This window comes from Rattus norvegicus, chromosome 1, assembly GCF_036323735.1.
Source record: "Rattus norvegicus strain BN/NHsdMcwi chromosome 1, GRCr8, whole genome shotgun sequence".
NCBI classification, from domain to species: domain Eukaryota; kingdom Metazoa; phylum Chordata; class Mammalia; order Rodentia; family Muridae; genus Rattus; species Rattus norvegicus.
The window spans coordinates 8,681,646-8,705,318 of record NC_086019.1 but is presented as its reverse complement, the minus strand read 5'-3'; the positions used below and the strand labels follow the sequence as shown (position 1 = coordinate 8,705,318).

Below are 23,673 nucleotides of genomic sequence, written 5' to 3'. Positions count from 1 at the left end.
CCTATAAAAAGGTAGAGAGCATATGTGGCATGAATAATTCATGCTTGTCAACCCTCCCCCCCCCCCCCAGTAATTATGGTGAAATAGCGGGACTTTTGAATTCTAATTGCTGCTATTAGTCTTCAAGCTTAGGTCAGATAGCTGAGGTGAGCAACCTAGTTTCTTAAGCCTCTGGGCCACCTTATGGGTAGAGTCAAACGTTTTCGATGTTGGCATGCTCTCTCTTTTAACCCCCAGCAGTCAGTATCTGAACATGACTTCATCTTGTTTTTACTTCAGGAGTTGACTTGACAGTAAAAGGAAGGCTTACATATGTTAAAGGCTTGACTTGAAAATTTCCTCCAAGGATAGATTTCAGAGAAACGACACTGCTTCCCTTGAATACGAAGTTTGTGCGTGCTTATTCTTGTGGTGGACATGTTTTAAAGGTCTCAGTGAAAGTAACACTGCTATGTGTTTCACTGGTAGGAAGCCATTATCCACCAGTGTGTATTTTTCCAACTCGCTCTTAGGAAAAAAAAAACCTTTGTATATTCTAACAAAGCTGTCTCATATATTTCAGCTTATGCTCCATTAAGTCATCGCCAGGAAAACTGGAATTCTGGTTTCACTATTTCACACCCCTCGAATTCAGCTACCTCCCCTTCTCCAACCCAGAAAGCAACTCTGCCATTTCTAGGGACATCTGAACTATTTGTAATTGGAAAGCAGTGTGGGGTGTTGACTGCCACGTGCAACATTCCACTCCCTCTGCTCATGGCGTGCAGAAGCTGACCTACCATATATGTTGGTGGTCTTTCTTTATTCCAAAGACTATAGAAGCTGACCTGCTATGTGTGGACTCCCTTTATCCCATGGGATACAGAATGACCTACTATGTGCAATAGGGGACTCCCTTTACTTTCAATTCTCTTAGTTCTTTCTTCTTCGGTATCGGGGATTGAAGATTTGCCTCCGGCACGTCATCCTTTTTATAACAGAGGTTATAATTGTTCAATCAGATGGTAAATTGTCACAACCAAGTGTCAACTTCACTCTCCGTTTGAAGCCATTTCTGGCTTGAAGGAAACTAAGTCAATATTGGGACAGCGGGTACAGATTTGATATATCTGGTAATTGAGGTCTGCGCTTGGCAGGTTACTCAGTATTGACCAATACTGAGAGATTAACTTGTTAGATAATTAAGTTCACTGGATGGGAGGAAAGCAAACCTTCTGCCTGCCTTTAAGGCACCAGAGTGTGGAGGTGAAGGAGAAGCTACATTACTTTTAGAAAAATCAACGGCTTTCCCCTTTCATACCTATTTGAGTATCTGGCATATGAATGAATATCTACTCCCTGGATTGTGTTTTCCAGCCAGATGGGCAGATTGCAGCTGGGACTCACGCCTCTTCAAACCACCCTGTTATGATTCCTTGGGGATCCAGGAGGCAGTAAGCTTTCAGTTACACATTGAGAGGCCCAACCAAGATCAGGGATCCATACCCACCTAAGGGGAGTGACCTCTTACTAGAGCCTAAGGACCTCACAGTGTGGTGGATCTGCCGATCAGCAGATCTGTGTATCCTTAAACCACACGCAGCTATGCCCATGAGCCCGAGAGTGACTTCTCAGCAAGCTCAAATGTATAGACAAAGATTTGACCCACCAGGGAATCCCTGTCAAAGCCTCTGGCTTAGTTTTCTGGTTCCACTTGCTTTAATTCACCAGCGATTTTCTTGAACGTAGTTTCATAAGGAAAGCACATGAAGAAAGCATGGTGGCGTTAGTGCTGTGCTGGCCTACCAGAGCCATTTGTATTGTGTACTGGTTTTTCTGTGTCTATTGCTTACTCATACAGAGACTTGAGTAATGGGCAGCTTTAGCTCAGTGACATTTTAAATGACTGTCGCTTTTATTAATTTTTGTAGACCCGCTACTAGATGATTAATGATAATGGCCGTTCCAGGGGTTTTGTTTTTGTTTTTAATCGACAGATGCTAATCATACATCTTTATGGGGTAACGTGACATGTTGCTACATTTGTATCTTATGTCATGATTAACTCGGGGTCTTTAAGCCATCCATCATCTGAAGCATTTATCATTCCATTGCTCTTTGGATATACAAAATCTCCTATCCCAGTTTGAAACATGTGATTGATTGTTGTCTCCTTTGAGGGACCCTTACTATGTGTCTGGATGGCAGTATTCTCTTGGTGACTCTTTAAAAAAAAAATTGGATCTTCATAGAGACAGCACAGTCATGGACTATATAATGCATCTCTATGGTATTTACCCCCTTGAGCACGATTCTGATATTTTAAAAGCCATAAGAGAGGTTTATTCTGAGCCACGGTTCACAGGTAATGGTCTGTCATGTTGGAGAAGATGTGGCTTCCATAGTGGTTTTGTTCCCACTGGTGGTAGTTAGTAAGGATGGTTTGCTCATAGACGAGCAGGTCTAGCAGGAGAGAAGCTGGATTGGAGAGAAGTGGGGCCAGGGTATAATATTCAAGCCTACCATCTGGCAACCACAACCTCCAGCTAGACCCTACCTCCTACAGTCTCTGTAACACTTCAAAAACAGCTCTAATAGAGTTTAAACACAGAGGTCTACCAGGGATACTTCACATTAAAACTTTGATAACCTCTGAGCTGTATGTACCTCCAACCCTGATACATTTAATTTTAACGAAGACAGATCCTCGAAGAGAGAGCAAATCTCATGCATAAAGTTCTGTTCCTTCATTTACTGTTTAAGAAATATTTCTGAAGTACCAGGTATCAAAGTTGAATGTAGGGATGGAGATGGGGCCCGCTCTTTCCTTCACTGGGCTATTCTAGTGGTGTAAGATAGAGACCTTAAGATTTTACATAAGCGTGGAGTTCACCTTATTGTCTTAGTTGGGTTTTTGTTTGTTTCGGTTTTTTGTTTGTTTTGTTTCGTTTCACTTTGTTTCATTTTCTTTGAAGAGACACATGCCGCCACCAAGGTAACTCTTATAAAGGACAACGTTTAATTGGTGCTGGATTACCTGTTAGAGGTTTAGTTCATTATCATCATGGCCAGGAAGCATGGTGGCACGTAGGCATGGAAGCATGGTGGGTAGCATGCTGGAGAAGGAGCTGAGTGTTCACAACTCAGTCCACAGGCAGCAGGAAGTGAACTGGCTTGAGCATCTGAGAGCTCAAAGCCCACCCCCTAGTGATGAACCTCCTCCAACCAAACCATAGCCACTCTAACAAGGCCACACCCACTTTAACAAGGCCACACCTACTTTAACAAGGCCACACCTACTTTAACAAGGCCACACCTACTTTAACAAAGCCACACCTACTTTAACAAAGCCACGACTCCTAATAACACCACTCCCTATGTGCCTATGGGGACCATTTTCTTTCAAAGCACCAGACTCGGTTTTTTTTTTTTTGTTGTTGTTTTTTGTTTTGTTTTGTTTTGTTTTGTTTTTGTTCAGTTTCTTTTAGTTTAGCGGAGTTTTGTGTTTTGTTTTAATTCAGCTTACTTTTGAGACAGGGTATTCTAGAGTTGGTCATCGTGTTGATCAGCTTGTAATCTAGTTCTTGGTGATCCTCCTGCCTCAACCTCCTTCTTGCTGGCAAGTTGCAGGTATGAGCCATCATACTCAGCCAACAACAAGTAAAGTAACAGTAGAAACTGTTTCCGTGAAGTCTTCTGTGGAGAAATTGCATCTTATCTGTGGTTTCATGGTTGAGCTTAAGCTTAAGGTAGGAATTGAGGTTGTGTTTGGGTTTGTGTGCACCTGTGCAGTGTGGGTGAATTTGGGTGGAGTGAGAAAGTCACTAGGATCTTCATGGGCAGAGCACAGCACCAACACTGGGATTTAAAAAGAAGCATATCCCAGGAGTGTAGCATTGAACATGTGGTTAGTGTGAAGGACAACGGTCCATGCATGTGCGGTCAGACTTAAGTCTGATCACAATGCCGGGTAGAGTAGTTGAGTTACAACATTATTGGCCACCCGAAAGGTTAAGGAAGTGGTCCTAGAAACTTGCGATGCAGATAGAGTCTGCACTTCTCTAGTGTATGTTTTGAAAGGGGACCCACTGTACTGTGATTTACTGTGTTTTAGAAACATGTAGTATAGACTTAGAAAGTTAAAAGCTTGAAGTAATTTTTTTTCCCTTGGTTGTAGAGATAGTTCTGTTTATAGCAGTGTTTACATGTTGGCATTTAAATAGTTTATAGTTTATTGGAAACTGGCTTGTTGAAATCGTCTTGAAATGTAGTAAATGGTGATTTTTATCTTAATAGTAAATTGTAACTTAGTAAGTAGACTTGCTATAGTTTTTGCCTCTTTGATACAAGTGCAGATACACATTCCTGGAACTCTTAGTTGAGGAGTTTCCTCCATCAGATTGTCCTGTGGGCTTATCTGTGAGATATTGTCCTAATTGCTTACTGATGTGGGAGGGCGCAGCCCACTGTGGGCGGCACCATCCCTATGCTGTATAAGAAAGTTAGCCAAGCAAAGGAGGAGGAACAAGACTGTAAGCAGCATTTCTTAGTGGTCTCTGCTATAGTTCCCATCTCCACAGTTTTGCCCTGACTTCCCTCAGTGATAAATTGTAACTAACCTAGGAGTTGTAACATGAAATAAATCCTTTCCTGCCCCACTTGGTTTTAGTCAGTGTGGTATCAAAGTGACATAAAGCAAACCAAGACAAAAGTTTTTCTACTGCATTATGTTACATGTATTTACATTGAAAACAACCGGAGAAGAACATGATTAGCATTGATTTCTTAATTTGTAAAGGTCACTGTCAATAATATCAGCCTGACAGTCAAAATGGCATTCTAATGTTGATCAAAATAGGACTCGATAGCTTGACTGAAAATTGCAAGATGAGTTATTGGAAGGAAATACAGTATTTAGCTCAGTTAATAGAGTAACTGAAATCAATAAATAATTGAATAACATCTTACAATTTTCAAATGCTGAAAACATATTTCTGACTTGACATTTGATTATGTTACTTGTTTACTTTTATTTGGAAAAATACCTGGATTTTTTTCAAGTTACGAAGCTCATCTTTAAATTACAAAGCTCTGGTGACAATCCTCCAGCATTTCTTTCACTTCATCTTCCATGTCTCTGGGATCCAACATGACTTTTAAAAGGCACACAGGATTTATTTCCCTCCCATGAGTTGCTTTGTTCATTTAGCCTAGGCTTTGGAACAGGCTGGTGGAATAATTGCTAATTTCCCCTCTCCACCTTCAGGACAGGGGTCAACACTCCTCCGGAGCAAACACTGCTATAGCCATATAGGGCTAGAGAAATAAGCCATGCAAAAATAAAGTTGAGGCAATTAGTCTCAAAGAGTGTGTGCATGCCATCTATCAGGGGCTTAGCCGTTGATGTTGGCTTGATGGTATTATGTGCTATTAGAATGCTCGCACAGTTCTGTTTGGGTAAATCTGAAGAAACATTTTTACCTACAAAGTTACGTTATTAGGGTTACTAAGGAAACACTGTATTGGGGCATGGCTGCCTATATCCATAAACCTAGCACTTGAAATACTGGTGGGAGGATCAGCCTAGGATACATAGTAAAACTTGTCTGAAAAGCAAATACAGAAACACCACCACTACAAACAAATTGGTGTGTGTGTGTGTGTGTGTGTGTTTGTGTCATATTTTTATATCTTTATTAAAAGAATGCTTAGATAAGACAGAACTGCTATTAAGATATCAAATACAAAGAAAGAACAGGACAGAATTAATGTATCCCTTTCTTTGTGCCATTTATTGGACCTACATAGTGGGTGCTCCTCACAGAAATACTGCTGCTAGTTAGCAAGCTTTGCTTAGCCTTTGCAGCCTTGTTCTGCAGAGTCCTGATGGAGTTTGCGTCTCATGCTATTGATGGAGTTTCGGTAAGAGGAAAGGTAGTGGCTTTCTTTTCCCAGCTCTTCTTCTTTCTTAACCCTTTCCATTATGCTTAGACCCCTACATGCATCCCTAGGACATTTCCCAGTCTTATTAAGGTATTAAGTTCAACTACTTGCTCCAGTGTGCACAAGACTGGTTTATGTTAAGAGCTTGGAAGAGAATTGCTTTGTGCTTCTAGATGGATCACAGTCCCTTGCTAATTATCAGTAACTGTTCAGTGCTATTTAACCTTCTGCAGGGTTTGCAGGGTGACAGAGGTAAGCATTGACAGAGCTACGTCTTCCTGGATGGCCAGCAAGAGTAAAGCTTCCTTTATGGAACTTTGATTTATTTTAGCATTTTATGCTGCTTGAGGGCTGTGCCCTCACAGCCTTCCGTGCTGGCATCTTGATTTTAAAAGCTTCGTGTCATTGCACAGTTATCTACCAAGGAGCATGATTCGTTAACTTCATTTAATTCTGAATTTCCTGGGAGAGCTTAGATCGGACTTTACAGCGCAGGCTTCTAAATGATTTCACGTTTCTCATATCCCAAAGTTTTAAGTGAGGAAATTGAACTTAAATCTTTACACCGTTGCTGTCCAATCCATCGCCTGCTTTCTTTGTCACTACTGTGGCCTACTTGCCAACCAGTCAAGATGTATGAGTATTTGTTTATGATACTGGTCTTTGTGTCCTGAATCATCTATTCTGTTTTAATGTTAGGCTTATTTTGTATAACAGAAGCTGTGAAGGATGCAGAAGAAACACAGTATGATTTTTCTGTCTTTTGTTTGTCTTCTTTTTATTTGTTTGTTCCTGTGTTGGTTTTCAATTCTGGGTGGTTTTGGAAGAATATGCTACCAAATGGCAAATAAAAGAAAATAGTGTGGGGTGATCTCTTTTTCTTTGGTCACATTCTGATTGTTGACTTCCTTCCTAACTGTTGCTGCTGCTCTTGTGTGGAAGGGTTTCCCACATCTTGAAGGCTTCACACCAGCCGGAACTTCATTGCAGTTCTCTCTCAGTGCCTTCAGGGCCAAGCGGCTTTACTGTCTTTGCTGAATTGGGAACCACATCACCTGCCATGATTGTGAGGAGGAATTTGCTTCACACTTGCAGCATCCAAACTTGTGAAGTTAGGGAGTGCCTCTTGTCTATCCTATTGTACATCTGTCTTTCTGGTCTCTTGGATCTGAAGGGTAGTGGGAGCCAGGTCTAATGTCAGGATGTTGTGGCTTGAGTCTGTGTTGTGACTTCCAGGGTGGTCCACTGATTCTTAGAAATCTGTGCAGAGAGTGTAAAGCCAACTTCCCTTGGCAATGGAAGGCAAAGAGAGGTCTTGTGGATTGTATCGTTGAGTCTCTTGAGAAATATGATAATGATAAAGATCTACAGTACTGCAAAAATAGTCTTCTAAGTTTCATATACAGATCTATATGTGATAGGTGGGTTATAATCAATAATACTGCAGATTTTACGATTCAGGTAGCTATATTTTGTGGTTGTATCTACTCCCTTTAAAGCTGCGGTCTCAAAAAGGAAACCTAGGCTGGCCTTAGATTTGCTACATAGCTGAACGTGACAGTGAATTTCAGATCCTCCAGCCTTTTCCTCCCAAGTGCTGGGATTATACGTATGCACTGCCATGCCCAGCTAGAAGAGAGGATTTTGAGTGTTCTCATCACAAGAAATGTGAACTATTTGAGAAGATGAACAAATGGAATATCCCTGACAGTTGATATGTGCATATAACAGTTCCATTCTAGCAGCCATGCAGTTCAGGGAACTGAGCCAAGGAACTTTCTGGTAAAATTTCATCCCTCCTGTCTCTTCACCTCTTGCCACCCACCTCATGCTAATGAGATTGTCATTTTTCTCTGCCTAATATTGCCCAGCCTGAGACCCTTGAGTCAGTGTAGCTCTCCCTTCATTTCCTCCTTACTGGGTCTGCTCTGCAATGCACACAACCACCAGTACAGGAAGTGATTCAGTGCTGTTGACTTCTGTTGAGGGATAGGGTTGCTTCTGGGTGTGCAGAGAACACTTTGCGGGTGTATCTGCAGTTCCCAGTTAGGGTCAGATAAGCTTGGAGACTGCTGGGCTTGCAAATTTGGAGGATAAATCTTGTAGGGCATGTCTGTCCTGTTTTGTACTCGTCTCTGTCTGAATTTGACCCTTTTAGTACCAAGTTTGCACATCACAAATACCGTTGGAAAGCCTCACAGAACACCATCGTCTTTCTAACCGGATGAATGTGTAGGGCTGAATAGAGAATAGTCATAAATACTTAAATGCAGGCCCCGCTTCAGCTTTGGTTCTTTTAAAAAATAAAAACCTCATGAGTGCTTGTAAGAAACAGAGTTAACACTTGATCCTCATCAGAGGCTGACAAGCCATTGAGAAATAGATTTTTAAAATGGATAAAAACCATTCTGGATATACAACAAACTCTTACCTGCATTCCCTCTGCTATCATTTAGAACTGGAGAACCTCAGGAAGAGGGAAGCCATCTCATCTTGAGCTGCTCTTCCAAAGTGACCTGAGCTGATTAGACAGTAAACAGCAGAACTTATTTCTCCCTTTCTGAAGATAGGGAAGTCCAAGGTTAGACATTCACAGCTTTGGTGTCTGGTGAGAGTCTGCTCTCTGGTTCCAGGATGGTGCCTTTATACTATGTCCTTTTATTGTAGAAAAGACAAGGCAGCCTTTGGGATAGATGACCTCTCTGCCATCTATCCAAAGCCACATCTCCACACACCTTCACATTTAGGAGAGAATTTCAGTCTTATCTTTGGACCTCAGGGCACCAAACCCAGAGCTTAAGAGGCTGTTCTAAGACTGGCTGAGAAGGGCAGGGAACTGTGGTGTTGAAGAGTCAGGTCCCTTTTCCCTAAGCCACATTCATTACTATTGCTCGGGCACACTGCTTAGTCTACACTGGGAGAGATGGAGAAGGCTGCCACACCATCATGGCCCACGCTACTGTCTGCTCTATTGTCTGTTGGCGCTTTCCTAATCATGTGTTCCTTCTTAGTGACCATCATACCAGCCAATTACCATTGGGCTGCTTCCGATTAATTCAGGATGCAAGGTAACAGCCAAGTTGATTACAGAAGCTGTATTCAGAGAAGAGGGGGTAGATTGATCATTGTACATTTTTAAAAAAAATTGTAATGTCTGCCTATTTCTAAAAGTGCTGCTTTGGGTTTATAAAAACTTTTCAAAATTCAGGGAAATATTTACAGGAAAAATCCTAGGTTTTTCTGTAACCTCTTCAGATGAAAATTAATATTATTTTATTTTTTTCAACATTGTAATGTGCTTGCCATTTTTTATACAAATGCATATAACTTGATAAAAATCTATAAATTTAAGTAAACATAGCATATAGCCTAGTGCCTTGCTTTTCAAACTCAATTGCTTGTTACTACTCTTAGTTTTTCCTTTAAAACAATCAAGAAAGTAGTTGAATGTATTTATTCATTCATGTTCTTAGATAGATACTGTAACAAGTTCTTAGGATAGATGCTGTAACAAGTTCTTCGAATAGAAACTATAACATGTTCTTAGGATAGATGCTGTAACAAGCTCTTAGGATAGATGCTGTAACAAGCTCTTAGGATAGATGCTGTAACAAGCTCTTAGGATAGATATTGTAACAAGTTTGTTCTTCCTTATATTCTGCAAGTAATTTCAGAATTAACTTTCACTTTCCTATTTAATAGGAGAAAAATTATTTTTTTCTTATTATTTCTTAGTGAAGGTAAACATATATATGAATATTCTTCAGAAGTTTCAGAATAAGTTGTATGAGATTAAAATGGCAGGCAGAGGGAAAATTAGTTTGTCAAAATGCAAAACACATCCCTGATTATGTGGTATCTTGCTCTGGCCCTGTGTAAAGGTAGGAAGAAATAATCTCACTGAATGTTATGTAAAATTCAGTGATTTATAGTAGTAATAAAAAATTTAAAAACTGCCCATTCTTTCTAAAATATTAACATCAAACAGGACGGTGCATGAATTTTAGATTGTTATAAATTTTCCTTTTAGGACACAGGGAATCAATGTATTGGAGATTTAAAGGCTGTTATTTTCAGTGTTGGAACGGTGGGAACACTGGGTTTTGTTATATATTACTGATGGTAAAATAAAGTGTTTTGATTGAGAACAGCTCTTCTGCACATCCGAAAGGAACAGTCCACGGAGAGTTCCTGCAGGATGCCCTGGTGACCTTCATCATTTGCATCATCTCTTTGCCTCTCTCTTTAGGACATCCAGGCAGAAATTGATGCCCACAATGACATATTTAAAAGCATCGATGGGAACAGGCAGAAGATGGTGAAGGCTCTGGGGAATTCTGAGGAGGCCACAATGCTTCAGCATCGCCTGGATGACATGAACCAAAGATGGAATGATCTGAAGGCAAAATCTGCCAGCATCAGGTCAGAGCACTCAATATCAGAATCAAACATGTGCGTGCATGCGTGTGCATGTGTGCATACATGCTTAGGGAGATCCGTGGTTATCAGAAAGAGAAAGGATTAATACAACTCTATCAGAATTTGTTTGGGATTGAAATCCAAGATTAACAGTTGAGGATTTAACGGTGGATAAGGTTTTGGGTTCAATCCTCAGCAGTAACAAAAGAATAAATAAGTAGGTAGGAGTTTTCACCTCATTTATACCCGGTGCACTCTGCCGTTTGTCCCAGGATATTCACAGTCATGTTTTAGATCGTACAGCAGTAAGGATGATGATGTCACTGACACTTGCTAATTGTTTAGTGTTTATCATTATATTGTATATTTCACACTGTTTTAGGATTATTAGAGTACTATCTATCTATCTATATCTATCTATCTATCTATCTATCTATCTATCTATCTATCTATCTACCATCCACCTATCTATTTATCTCTTTATTTGAGACAAGGTAGTAATACTGGCTGACTTAGAAATCATTACATGACCAGACTGACCTTGAACTTAGAGTTATGTGCCTGCCTTTGCCGCTCCAGTGCAGGAATTAAAGACATTCACTGTTTACAGAGAAGGTGTCCTATAGCCCATACTGATCTTGAGTTTGTTGTGTAGCGAAGTTGACCTTTAGTGCTTTGTTAAAAACAAGAACAACAGCAAAAACCCCTTTATTCTTATTATGTACATGTATGCAAATGTATGTATACTATGTATGTAGTGGCCCATGGAGGTAGAAGAGGACATTGGGATCCCCTAGAACTGGAGTTATGGGCAACTGGAAACTGCTGTGTAGATATTGGGAACCAACCTGGGTCCTCTGCAAGAGCACTAGGTGCTTCTAACTTGTGAGCTACCTCTCTCTAGGCCTTGGCCTTTGACTCCTCTTCATCGCTCATCTAGCGTGTGATGACATTACATACAAGTCCCATCATGCTTATTTAAAACAATTACTTAGTTGTCTTGCACTGTGTGCTAATTTACTAAATTAGCACTTTATGTACAGTAGTTGGTTTCACACAACTTCTTTATTTATACTGTAGAGATTTTACGGCTTCTCAGAATATGTCTCTGTTGTTTATAAAAAGAAAAGGTCCTAGTAAGTTAGAAGGTCAGGATTTCCGTATGAGAAATTTATTGAATATAAAGATTGAGCTAATAAGATAAAAGTCAGAACTTGAATGTAGATTTCTTAAAATCTTGGCATTGGATCTGTTTTGCTCCATCGAGTATCTATGTCCAATTTGAAAATACTTTATTTGTTGAGATTAATTGCCTCTTATGGACACTAAAATGTAGAAGTGGTGATTCACATCTGCTTTGGATGAGAGTAAAATTCAGTTAAATATGGACATTAGGATCAGGGGTCTGACAAGGGAACAGCATTGACAAATTATCCAGAGCAACAGAATGGTACCACATTATTGGAATTCAAGCACATTTTTAAGGTCACCTCAGTAGCTGATAGATGGTTTCTAATTGGCACTAAATTAAGGGGATACTAACAAGAATGATAATTCTAAAGAGGAATGTTGGTAAAAGCCTCAAATTTGGGTGTATCATGTGTTGACTATGTATAACCTTAAAACCAAATGATCTGAATTTGATTCTTGCACTTTACTATTTATTTTCTCAATTTGGATAAATTACTTTACCCCTCTGAACTTTGCCAAGTTGTACTAGCTGTGTCCAACACACTTGATTGTCAGGAAGACTAACTAGAATGATTTGATTGTTTCTCAGTCTCTGTAGACCCTGGTAAAAGTAGACTCTAGGTTAATATTCATACACTATTCATAACTAAGGTTGGGGGGTGAATCTGCCTCGGTTGGTATTGGGAATTCATACAGGGACTGCCAGAGAACAGAAATTGTGCTACCATTTGTCCTGAATGATTTTCTTATGAATAAAGGTACCATGTGCTAGAATATTTGTACTCTACTGGGTCTCACAAATTAAAACTTACAATTCCTGTCTTTCTTTTCTTTCTCCCTTACTTTCTTTCTCCCTTACTTTCTTTCTCTCTTTCTTTCTTTCCTTCCTTCCTTCCTTGCTTCCTTCCTTCCTTTCTTCCTTCCTTAAAGACTTATTTATGAGTACACTGTAGCTATCTTCATGCCCACCAGAGTAGGGCATCAGATCCTATAACAGACAATTGTGAGCCACCATGTGGTTGCTGGGAATTGAACTCGGGACCTCTGGAAGAGCAGTCAGTGCTCTTAACCACCGAGCCATCTCTCCAGCCTAATTCCTCTATTTCTTAAGAAGAATGAATGGTGGCATGCTATGCCCTCTTCTCTCTACAGCTCCAGTAGGAAATCATCTCTGCGTCAGCCCCCATCCTGTTCATCTGTGCTAGAGATGGAAGCCCAAGCTTTGCTTACGCCGTGTGGATGCTGTGTTTCTGTCCATGTGGGCTCACTTTCTATCATTAGATATGTGTAACTAAAGATGAAAGCACTTTCCATTTTTTATCTTCAAATATGCAAAAAAATCACATGTCATTTACAAATTCGTTTGAGATAAACTGGTTTATTTTTCTCAGCAGTGGGCTCTCCTTCAGCTCAGCTCAGAAGGAAGTGGAACAGGGCAGTTTTGGAGAGCATTGTGCTTTGGAGAGACACTGTCTTCAAATTCTGGTGTTGTCATACAACAGTCCGTGGGCAGCTTATTGACCCATGTGTGTGCTGCAGTTTCCTTGTATGCAAATTAAGAGTAATTTCCTTAATGGGGCTGCCATGCATGTTTTATTTAACCCATATACAGTGTCTGCAGTAAGTGGCTTGTGTTTATTACTGTTATTGGTCACTACTTGTGGGGCACTATGGAAATTCTTCCCTTCCCCAAACCCTTCTATATCTTAGTTATTAGCGTAGGGAATGTTCAAGGGATTCACCAGTAAGTAGTGCCCCTTTCTTGGCTGGATTCTGAGCAAATGTGAAACAAAAGTGGGTTCAGCTGGCCTCCTTATGAGATCTAGTGTGATGGGAATGACAGAAACCAGGTGAAAGGAACTGACTTAGAGCTTAGATTGCTGACTCAACCTTAGAATGATGCAGAAGTCCCAGTAGTCACTACTCAAGGTAGCTTTTCAAGTAAGACACCCTCCAGGCAGGAGTGAAGAAAAAAATCTCTCTGAAGTTCTTTTGTACATCCAAATTCTCTTCTAGACCACTCTATAGTTGGTCCTGCCTCCTGCTTTATACATGCAAACGGCGTGGGTGGAGTTGCTGTTCAGGTCACTGCTCAGCCCTTTCCTCCCTGGCCTTTGGAGTCCAGCCTGGTTCTCACATTGCCTTCTGTTGGAATGAGATTCTCTATGTCTTTAATATTTCTGCAGACTCTTCACCCCTCTTCTCTGTAATTAATTGAAAAATTGACTTTTCTCTTAATTGCCTACTTTACTTGAAATGTTCTTTAATAGAGGTTAATTTCCTCCATTTTCCTTGCCTAGAAGCCTTGAATATTAATCCTCCTGTGGCCACCAAACTTCCCAATCTCAGTCATAAATTGGCCTTGGAAGGCAGTTTGTCTGCAAAAGAAGCCCTGCCACATAGGGATAGGGGGCTAATTGGCAGCCTCGAGTGGCTACTCTCCCCTCTCTTCCCATCTCTCCATATCTCCTTTTCTTTTAGAAATAATTTGTCTATATTTTTGCCCTTTTATCATCTTACTCCTAATCTGTAGGACCATATGTTTCCTGTTTGTTTGAAGTACACATACTACTCCCTTTTAGCCTCTGCCCTCAGCTCTCATCCTTGGTGGAAACATCACACTGGTAACATTGTTTTTCCTTACACAGAGTTTCTCTGTATAGTCATGACTGTCCTGGAACTTGCTCTCTATACCAGGCTAGCCTTGAAATCAGAGATTTGCTTGTATCTGTCTCTCCAGTTCTGGGATTAAAGGCATATGCCATTACCCAGTAATAACCTTTTGTGTTTTAACCTTCAAGTATCGCTTTGCACTGCCTGTGAAAGTTCTCAGCCCTATTCTACTCTTAAGTCCCGTAGACCTACTCATTTTGGGCTTCCATGGATGACTTCTTCATTTTGGCATCCCAGTCCCCAGGGGACCAAGGGGAGGCTATTCTTCAGAGGAGTTTCAGGTGCATTCCACGGGACTTGTGAATTCCTCAGAGACGGACCTTGGTGAAGCTGAATGAAACTTATGTGCAGCACTAATAATGGAACCCTCTCATATGAAAGGATTGGACCTTCTCCAGCTGGGTCCCTTTCTTCCTTACCTTGGAGCCATTTATGTACTATTATATAACTGTGTTATTTATTTTATACAATATATTTATAATTAAACTACATTACTCTAGATGCCTGCAGTACATTTAAAAATGTAAATCTTCCAATATCTTTTTCATTCATTGATTTAAAACTTTTCATGCAGTATATTTTGTTCATATTCCCTCCTCTCTCCCAAGTCCTCTCAGGCCACCTCAACCCTCCTCGAACCTTTCCCAATGATGGACTGCTTCATTTCTGGATTAGCTTGGTTTTCTAATGCTGTCATGAAAGCAATTTGGGGGAAGAAAGGCTTTATCTCACTCATACTTCAACATCACAGTCATTCAGGGCAGGAAGTCAGGGCAGGAACTTGAGGCAGGAACTGAGGCAGAGACTATGGGGGAGCGTTGCTTACTGACTGCTTCCGAGGCTTGTGCAGTTCTCCTGTACAACTCTGGACCACAAGGGTGGCAACACCACAGTGAGCTGGGACTTTACACATCAGTTATCAGTCACGACAGTACCCCAGAGACTTGCCTGCAGGCCAGTGTTATAGAGGCATTTCCCCAACCCCTTCCACCCAGCTTAGAGTTCTGTATAAGACACCCTAGTCAAATCCACCATGCCCTTGCAACCCCCCCGCCCCCCACTGAGCTTTCTCTTCTACTTCTATTCACATTGATATACTGGTACCCACATCCACTCTATCCCCTACTATTGATCTTGGATTAATCGTCCCGTCCCCTTCCTTCCCTCCTTCCATTTGTGTGTATGTGTGTATATGTGTGTGTGTGTGTCTTAAGTGTTCATGACCATGTGTATTTTAAGATGCATCTGCATGTAGGTGCACATACAGGGAGGCCAGAAATTAAAGATGCGTATTTTCCTCTATTTCTTTCTTTCTTTCTTTCTTTCTTTCTTTCTTTCTTTCTTTCTTTCTTTCTTTCTTTCTTTTTTTATTATTTATTTATTTATTTATATTTTGAGGTGGTTCTCTCGTTGAACCTGGAGCCAGGGAGCCCCAGAATTCAGAATTCTCCTGTCTCCACACCTCCAGTGCTGGGTTACAAGTGCCCCCTTTCATGTGGATGCTGAGAATCTGAGCTAGATGCTCAATGCTTGCACTCCAGGGGTTTCACCAGCTGAGCAGATCTGTGTTGCTTTAGGAAGGGCGTTTGGGAGGAGGAGGAGGCTAAAGTTCCTTTTATATAATTTGGTATCGCCTACTTACAATTGGTGTTATAATTCTGAATGATTTTCTGTTTTACTCACGACCACGCCTGTCTTCAAAGACCTTGTTTTCTCTTTAGCCTCCAAACCTTTCTTTCTGTGGATGACCTAATTATTTTCTGAGGAGGAGGCCATTTGATTGATAATGCCCTGCCCCTCCAAGCAGATAATATCTGTGAACTCTGTATTTCCAACAGTGTTTAGTTCATATTGCCATGATGGGTGTTGTTTCCTTTAATTTTTTTAAGAAGTGGATTTATTCTCTTTATTGATTTTTATTTATTTATTATTTATTTTTTGCATCAGATCTACTCTTTAAGTATTTATGGACGTCACCTACTTTCATTATGGTGTGGTCACTGGAACAGCCACCTTAAGTATTACTTTAAAGTCTTTTGGATGACTATGACTGAGTCTTTTAAATATAAAAATTCAGTGCGCTAAATATGCTGTAGCACCTTAAATACAGTGCATAACATTATATATCTATCAGGTCAGTACACAGTGTATTAGTGAAAGACTTAAGATTTCACTTACAAAAATAGGCTCTTAAGAGCGCTGGCAGTACTTTACGAACACTTTAAAAACTGAACTGGAATTATACTAATAAATTCAAGATTGAATGCCATGGCTTACATTTTTAAATTAAATTTATTTTATGTAAGATTATGTTAATTACGTATCCCCTTATCGGCTTAATGATGTTTAATATAGATCCATCCTAACAAGAGGTTTCAAAGGCTGGGGAAGTTGTCAAATGTGACAGAAGCAGAGTTCGAAGATAAAACTCTATCTTGCGTTTCTTTTATAAGCCTTTTAAAAATTTGGGTCACCATTCTCCAAGCCCTGATGGATGATGGCCATTCACCACCATTCTTTGTGTCACGTGTTGTCACGTTTTGCAGTGCCATTCTTAACCTTAAGGACTTGGCTTTGCTAACCACACTGTAAGGCTAAAGCCTCCTTTTCCTAAATGTAACAGAACGAGATTCCACTCTGTTCGTTAGAACATTCTCCAGCAGGGCTCTCCGTGATGACAGGAAGGAGCCCTGTTAATTTGCTCACCCCATGCCCGTTTAGCCGTAAGTGGCATATTAACTCTAAATTGTGGCTAGTATGACTAAGTGAAGTTTAAGTCTCAGTTATCTTAAGATGTGTGTTTCAATAGCTACACATCACCAGTGCTAGCCACATCCGGTCATTGTTTTGGGATGCTGTGAGGTGGCTGAATTTTAAGGATTCACCATTTACATGGTTGGTCTTCCATAGTCATTTTGGGAACAGGAATACTACGTTTTGAATGTTATTACCTTATACATATATTCTTAGTTACATTGATTTTTTTTTCTTCATTGTAACACAATTTCCATGAAGTGGGTGTCATAATATCTGAAAAGAAATCACACTCGTACCAAGAATTACAGACTTCTGTGTAGTTTTTGTGTTTCAGGAGGGTAGCATGACTTTGTGTTCTCCTCACTGAGATCCTTCCACAGCTTGGGAGAGTGAGTTTGCAAAAGCGTTTCGACTTGTGTACAATTTAGTTGAGCAATTTATATTTTTCTTCCTTTTGCTGTTACTAACCAAAGCTGTGGTTGGTCGAAGTCCACGTCCTCCTAGTGCTTCCCGAGGCCCTTGGCTGCTTTCTGTGACAGCAAAGCAGCTGTCAGCTTTCCCATCTTGGGATTGTACTTGGTGAACTTGAAGCTTTCCTAATTTGACCTTAAAATGTTGACAGTTTTCCTTTTTTGTTTTGGAAGTCATGTTGTACCTGAGGGGTGTTCCATGAACATTGGTTCATACTCATTAATGAGAACTGTTTTTCTTCCCTGCCTCTCTCTTCGACCACTTTCTTGCACTCCCACACCTTTCCTTCCACATTTCCTTCCTTTGGACAGAGTCTCATGTATCACAGGCTGGCTTGAAACCCACTGTGGGGCCAAGAAGGATCTTCAACTGTGGATCCTCTTGCCTCTACCTTCTGAATGTGGGATTACAGGGGGGCACCACCTCACCTGGTCTTTTGAGCTGCTGGGGCTCAAACCAGAATGTGTGCATCTTAAATAAACACTCTACCAACTGATTTCTGACCCTGGTCTCCAGATGGGTATCTTTTAGCTTACCCGGTTTTCTTTGTTGATAACTATATGCTGGAGAGGAGTCGGATAACTTGTTTGATGACAGTTACTGTGAAAAACCACTTTGGTGAATTAAAACTGGAGTGTACATTTCACTCTGTAATACTATTTCTACCATAGCCAATTGGCAAAGAAAGGTTTTAATGAATTTTTGTCTCCTAATAAGTTTCTATATTATAATTTTTTAATAACTAGTCATGTAAAAACTTATAAAACTCAGAGCTTTATAAAAATCAGATTTCATCCAGACATCTGTGTAAGGCAGAGTCCATTGTAGATACCATCTAAGGTTCATACTATGATCAATGAAAGAGTCTATTGCACTGCACATCTTACATATGCAAAGGATGACTGATGTCAGTGAGACACTGTGATAATTATTGAAATATGTTTCTACAGATAACGAGCTAGGTAGAGTAGTGTTTTAGCTGAAAATGTCCGGAACTTGTGAGTGACTTGCTATCTTTAATTGTAATTTTATTGTAATTGGGACAATTCAAGCTATAAAGTGTTTATGGTCAATGAGGAGAGACCACACTAACCCATGCACAAACATACAGTTTCTCCTCTCAGAGCCTTCAACCTGCTGGCCAGGAAAATACTTTCATCTCCAGAGATGAAAGAACTAAAGTGAATCAGGAACACCAAAGGCTGCTGCAGAAGGCTGTGCCCAGTTGGGCGCATGGGAGTGATCTGCTAAGCACAGAGGCACAGTGTCCTGGAGAGTAAGCAGAGCAGGTTTTCCAGGCAGAGATGCTGTCCGATGAGCTCAGTGTTTATTATGGGACAGTGAAGTATGGAGAAGCCCGCGGAAGCGTCGATTCCGCTTCCATTGCGAAGCTGCTTTAGCATCTCTTGTAAAAGTATTGCCCTCATTTGTGTGCATGGTCCTCTGGGGGCTGAATTCCTGAACACCATAATGCCCAGTGATCAATCCCAGTAGTTCTGTGTAGTCAATAGAGTCTATTGCGTTGAGGAAGGCATCTGTGTGCTCTTAAGCACGTAGGGCTGGATTATCAAGGAACATGCTACGTAGCTTAGTTATTGATTGATGATGAAATTACAGACACTGCAGATGCAGCGTCCAATCTGGATAAGAGGTCGGATATGCACACAAGTGGTTTACTCAGGAGATATTCAGCACTTCTTGGTTGAATGGAGACCTGTGATTTCTAGCTGCCTTTTGCATTTAACAGTGGTCTGTAAGCAACTGCAGCAGCCCTGACAGGTAGACATCATGCAAGAAGTGTTCTGCATTATGGCTCCTAACTGTACAGGGATTTCAATTAATAGGATTGGAATGATTTAGCTGTGTTCTATGGCAAGAAAATTAGTTGTTTATCGGGAAGTCTTGCCTCAGATTAATAAGGATACAGAAAAGCTGGAGCTCAAGCAGAATCAGGATCGTGTCAAAACACGGTTTTATCAAGTGAAATCAATCCTGGCATCTGTGGAACAAATAGAAATAATAGTAAAAGAAAGAAAATAAAATGAGTTTGTGTGTGTGCTTGTGTGTGCATATGTGGGTGTTTGTATGTGTGCATGTGTGTGTGTGCATGTGTGTGTTGCATATGTCTGCATGGGTGCACACACATGTGTGTAAGTGCATAGGAGTCTGGAAGTTGAAGTCATGTGTCTTCCTTTGTCTTCTCTACATCATTAGTTGAGTCCGTCTGAACTCAGGGCTCATGGAGTCCAGCTAATGTAGCTTCGTTTGCCTCTCTATTGCTGGGATTATTGGGAGCCGCCACGTCTGCCTTTGTTGTTGTTGTTGTTTGTTGTCTTTTTTTATGTAGTTCTGGGGATCTGAATCCAGTTTTCATGCCCGTACAACAAGCACTCTACCTACTGATCCATTCCCCAGCTCTAAAGTAAACTGAAATTTAACCGGCACAGTTTTGAGATAATGATAAAATTCTTTGGACATGTTTAAGACTTAGAAATGATGCTTTAGTGTTTTATAGCTAACCTTTTGGAATGGGACATAGAATGAACAAGTTTGAGTAGTTGGTTTTATTAGCCAGATGGCGACGCGTCTGCGAAGAGATAGAAAGATAATTGGCCTTTGCGGTAACTGTGTGAATTCAGGCATGTGGTATTTTAAAGCAAACCCAGAGCACCAGCTCTTCCTTTCCATCCAGAATATTGGATGGCAGATCCTGGTTATTGTTGTGGGAGCTAGAGATGAGCACGATGAATTTTGGACCAAGATTTATTGATCATCATTGGATGAAGATCACTGGTAATAGAACCTGCATGTGATCAATGAGGTGACGCTTGCCGTGATACCTCTAGCAAAACTGTTCACTTTGACACAGGAGTGGCAGTGGATCAGAGGTGCCCAGGAAATGACCGAGTGGTCTGAGACACAATAGTGGCTGAGCCTGGTGGATAGCTTTCATGTCCTTGGTAAAGAATCAGATTTATGGAAGTGAGGATCCTAATGCCGACCTCAAGGTAAAGGTCCTCTTAGAAGACATGGAGTCTGAATGTGTGTTCCATGTAGCTGAAGCTTCCAAGATAAGTCTCTCTCACATACATACATGTGCGCGCGTGTGTGCGTGCACACACGCACACACACACAGACACACAGACACACACATAGGCACACACACAGGCACACACACATAGGCACACACAGACAGACACACACACAGACACACACACACAGACACACACACACAGGCACGCACACATACAGGCATGCACACACGCACGCACGCACGCACGCACGCACGCACGCACGCACGCACGCACGCACGCACCTGCTCACTTGCACACTAAGTCTTTCCCTTTAGAAGATGTTGTGCTGTGAGGCCATGTGAATCTTCAGTAGGCTTGACCCTCCGGGCCTGGCTGATTGCAAACATGTGAGGCAGATCCAGCCCAGCACCAGCTTAGCGCTAAGTTCACATTCGTGTCTCTCCACCCGGGTATAGCATTCCCAAGAGAAGTGGGACTCCTTGAATGATTGGAGTTCCTCTAAATAGTCCATGTTTTTAAATCTAGCCCTTCTATGGGTTCCAGGCTAAATGGATGGGCCTTTTTCAGGGTCTTAGCAAAACAAGGAGAAAATTGTCCTCAGATTCATACTAAGGTTCTCAAAGGATTCTAGTCAATCTAAAGCCAAGCAGTGCCTTGGCCAAATAATGACTTACTGTTTTTCAAGTTAGGAGTAAATATTTCTAATGTCTGAATTCTAATAGTTTACTTCATTATAAGAAAAATTGGAGGTTAATGATTCCCTTGCCTTAAAAGATCAGTCTAGGGGCTGGAGAGATGGCTCAGTGGTTAAGAGCACTGACTGCTCTTTCAGAGGTCCTGAGTTCAAGTCCCAGCAACCACATGGTGGCTCACAACCATCTGTAATGGGATCCGATGCCCTCTTCTTGGTGTGTCTGAAGACAGCGACAGTGTACTCATATGAATAAAACAACAGAAAAATAAATCTTAAATAAGATTAGTCTGTTTTTTCATTTAGAGAGGAAAATGAATAAATTTTAAATAAATATTTTTAAACATAAAAGTTATTTAGTATCCAGTGTGTGTGTGTCTTTTTCCCACCTTTTTCTTTTTGTGTTTTTGTTTTGTTTTGTTTAAACCAACCCTCACCATTCATCCCCTGCTCAACAAGTTTGCTCCATCTCTGTAGATCAGGCTGGTCTTGAACTCACAGATATCCCCCTGCCTCTGACTCCTGAGTGCTGGGATTAAAGGCATGAGACTCCAACCAGGCTCCGGATGTTTCATAGGCATTCCATTCTCCTTCTTCCTCCATGTATTTCAATAAAAATTGAGAAAATTATTTGAATCTTTGCATTTAATATTTGTACAGTGCATATAAATGATCAGAACCTGGTTCGTAATTTTAAGTATTAGTGATATAGCCTGGATAATATAACTGTTCTGAAATAACTGTTTCTCACAGAGCATGCTTTCTGTACCACAAGTATGTATGTGTGTATGTATGTGTGTATTTATGTATGTATGTGTGTGTATGTATGTATGTGTGTATGTATGTACATGTGTATGTATGTATGTATGTGTGTGTATGTATGTATGTGTGTATGTATGTATGTGTGTATGTATGTGTGTATGTGTGTATGTACATGTGTATGTATGTATGTGTGTATGTATGTGTGTATGTATGCGTGTATGTGTGTATGTACATGTGTATGTATGTATGTATGTGTGTATGCATGTATGTACATGTGTATGTATGTATGTGTGCGTATGTATGTATGTGTGTATGTATGTGTGTGTATGTATGTATGTGTGTATGTATGTATGTGTGTGTGTTTGTGTATGTATGTATGTATGTATGTATGTATGGATAGATGGATGTATGGATGGATTGATTGGATGTGAGCATTGTGTGATGATTATGTGTATGAACATGGTGATTAGGTCACAGGAGTATGAGTCACTTCATGCTTATCTGTCGACAGGGCCCATTTGGAGGCCAGTGCTGAGAAATGGAACAGGTTGCTGGCATCGCTGGAAGAGCTGATCAAATGGCTCAACATGAAAGACGAAGAGCTTAAGAAGCAGATGCCCATTGGAGGGGACGTTCCCGCCTTACAGCTCCAGTATGACCACTGCAAGGTAAGTCCACCATTTGTGTCCTCCTTTTCATAAATTCAATTTTGATCAATAAACTGAATGAAGCCTGATCCTCCCTCAGTCTTACCATGTAACCTAAGCTAATCTTAACCTTGTATTGACCCTTTGGCTTCAGCCTCCCAGTGCTAGGATTACAGGGGTGTGTTTGCTGTTATGTCTAATTGTGGCATAATCAGGAATGTGGAAGTCACCGTGTCAGAAGAATTTCAATGTAGAGCTGAGGTTGGTGGTGTCCCTTTGCTTCCTACGCTCAGCGGGCAGAAGCAGATGAGGCCAGCAAAGGTGACATCCTCAGATGTGGTCTAAGCAAATGAATAAATACATAAATAAAACTCCAAAGTAGTTCTAAGAAAATAGCTGTAAAACGCAGTACCAAGCTCCTGGAATAACGACACCTTGGCCATAAGCCTTGGTTTGCACTCCAACCGTTCATAACTTATATCCCATCTATTATAATCTAAGTTCCTCCATGTGACTGGCTACCTCTGCTCAGGTCTCATGCATCTGCCCTCTGTCCTCTGTCCTCTCCCCAGGTGAACACTGCTCCCCTAGTTTGCTCTATCCCAGGATCCTTAACCCTTTCTGCCTCCGGATGTCCCACCTTCTATTCTACCCTTTCCTTTAGGCCATATGGGGTTTTTTTTTGTTTTTTGTTTGTTTTTTTTGTTTGTTTATTGACAAACAGTGTATCCATACAGTACACAAGATATTCTCTCTGCATATCGCCCAGTGATAAAGCACTTTTCTAACTTGCTTGGAGATTAAAACAAGTCAAAGCCTTAGATCATCTTGTTCATTAAAATAAAAGTAGAGAGAATCTGTAGGGCAGATTTCCCTCCTGTATCAAATGAAGTGTGAAACAAACGGCCTTTTTATGTTTTATCTTCTTAAATTTAGGTCTTTCTTCAAGTTACATTTTCTTCCGCACAGACATCCACCTCTACGCACGCTGTGTTTTCATTCTGACAATGAACAATTAATCCTGAAATGTCATCTTGACACATCCCTTAGCCCTTAGATTTTTTAAATATCTTCGCCTAGTCCAAGTTCCATTAATTTATCTATA

The 23,673-nt window shown here is 40.7% G+C and overlaps 1 protein-coding gene across 17 annotated transcripts in view; it reads left to right on the top strand.

Annotated features, from left to right (window-relative positions):
• Utrn (utrophin) overlaps window positions 1-23,673 on the top strand; it is a 503,427-nt gene that overhangs the window by 339,169 nt on the left and 140,585 nt on the right. For 16 of the 17 annotated variants that reach the window (XM_008758594.4, XM_008758593.3, XM_063281961.1 and 13 more), the window contains 2 exons: window positions 10,172-10,344; window positions 22,433-22,589. In XM_008758594.4, coding sequence (XP_008756816.1) covers window positions 10,172-10,344; window positions 22,433-22,589 — 330 coding nt within the window. Of the gene's footprint in view, window positions 1-10,171; window positions 10,345-22,432; window positions 22,590-23,673 lie in introns of those variants that run through there. The other variant, XR_010063620.1, reaches the window with a different exon arrangement.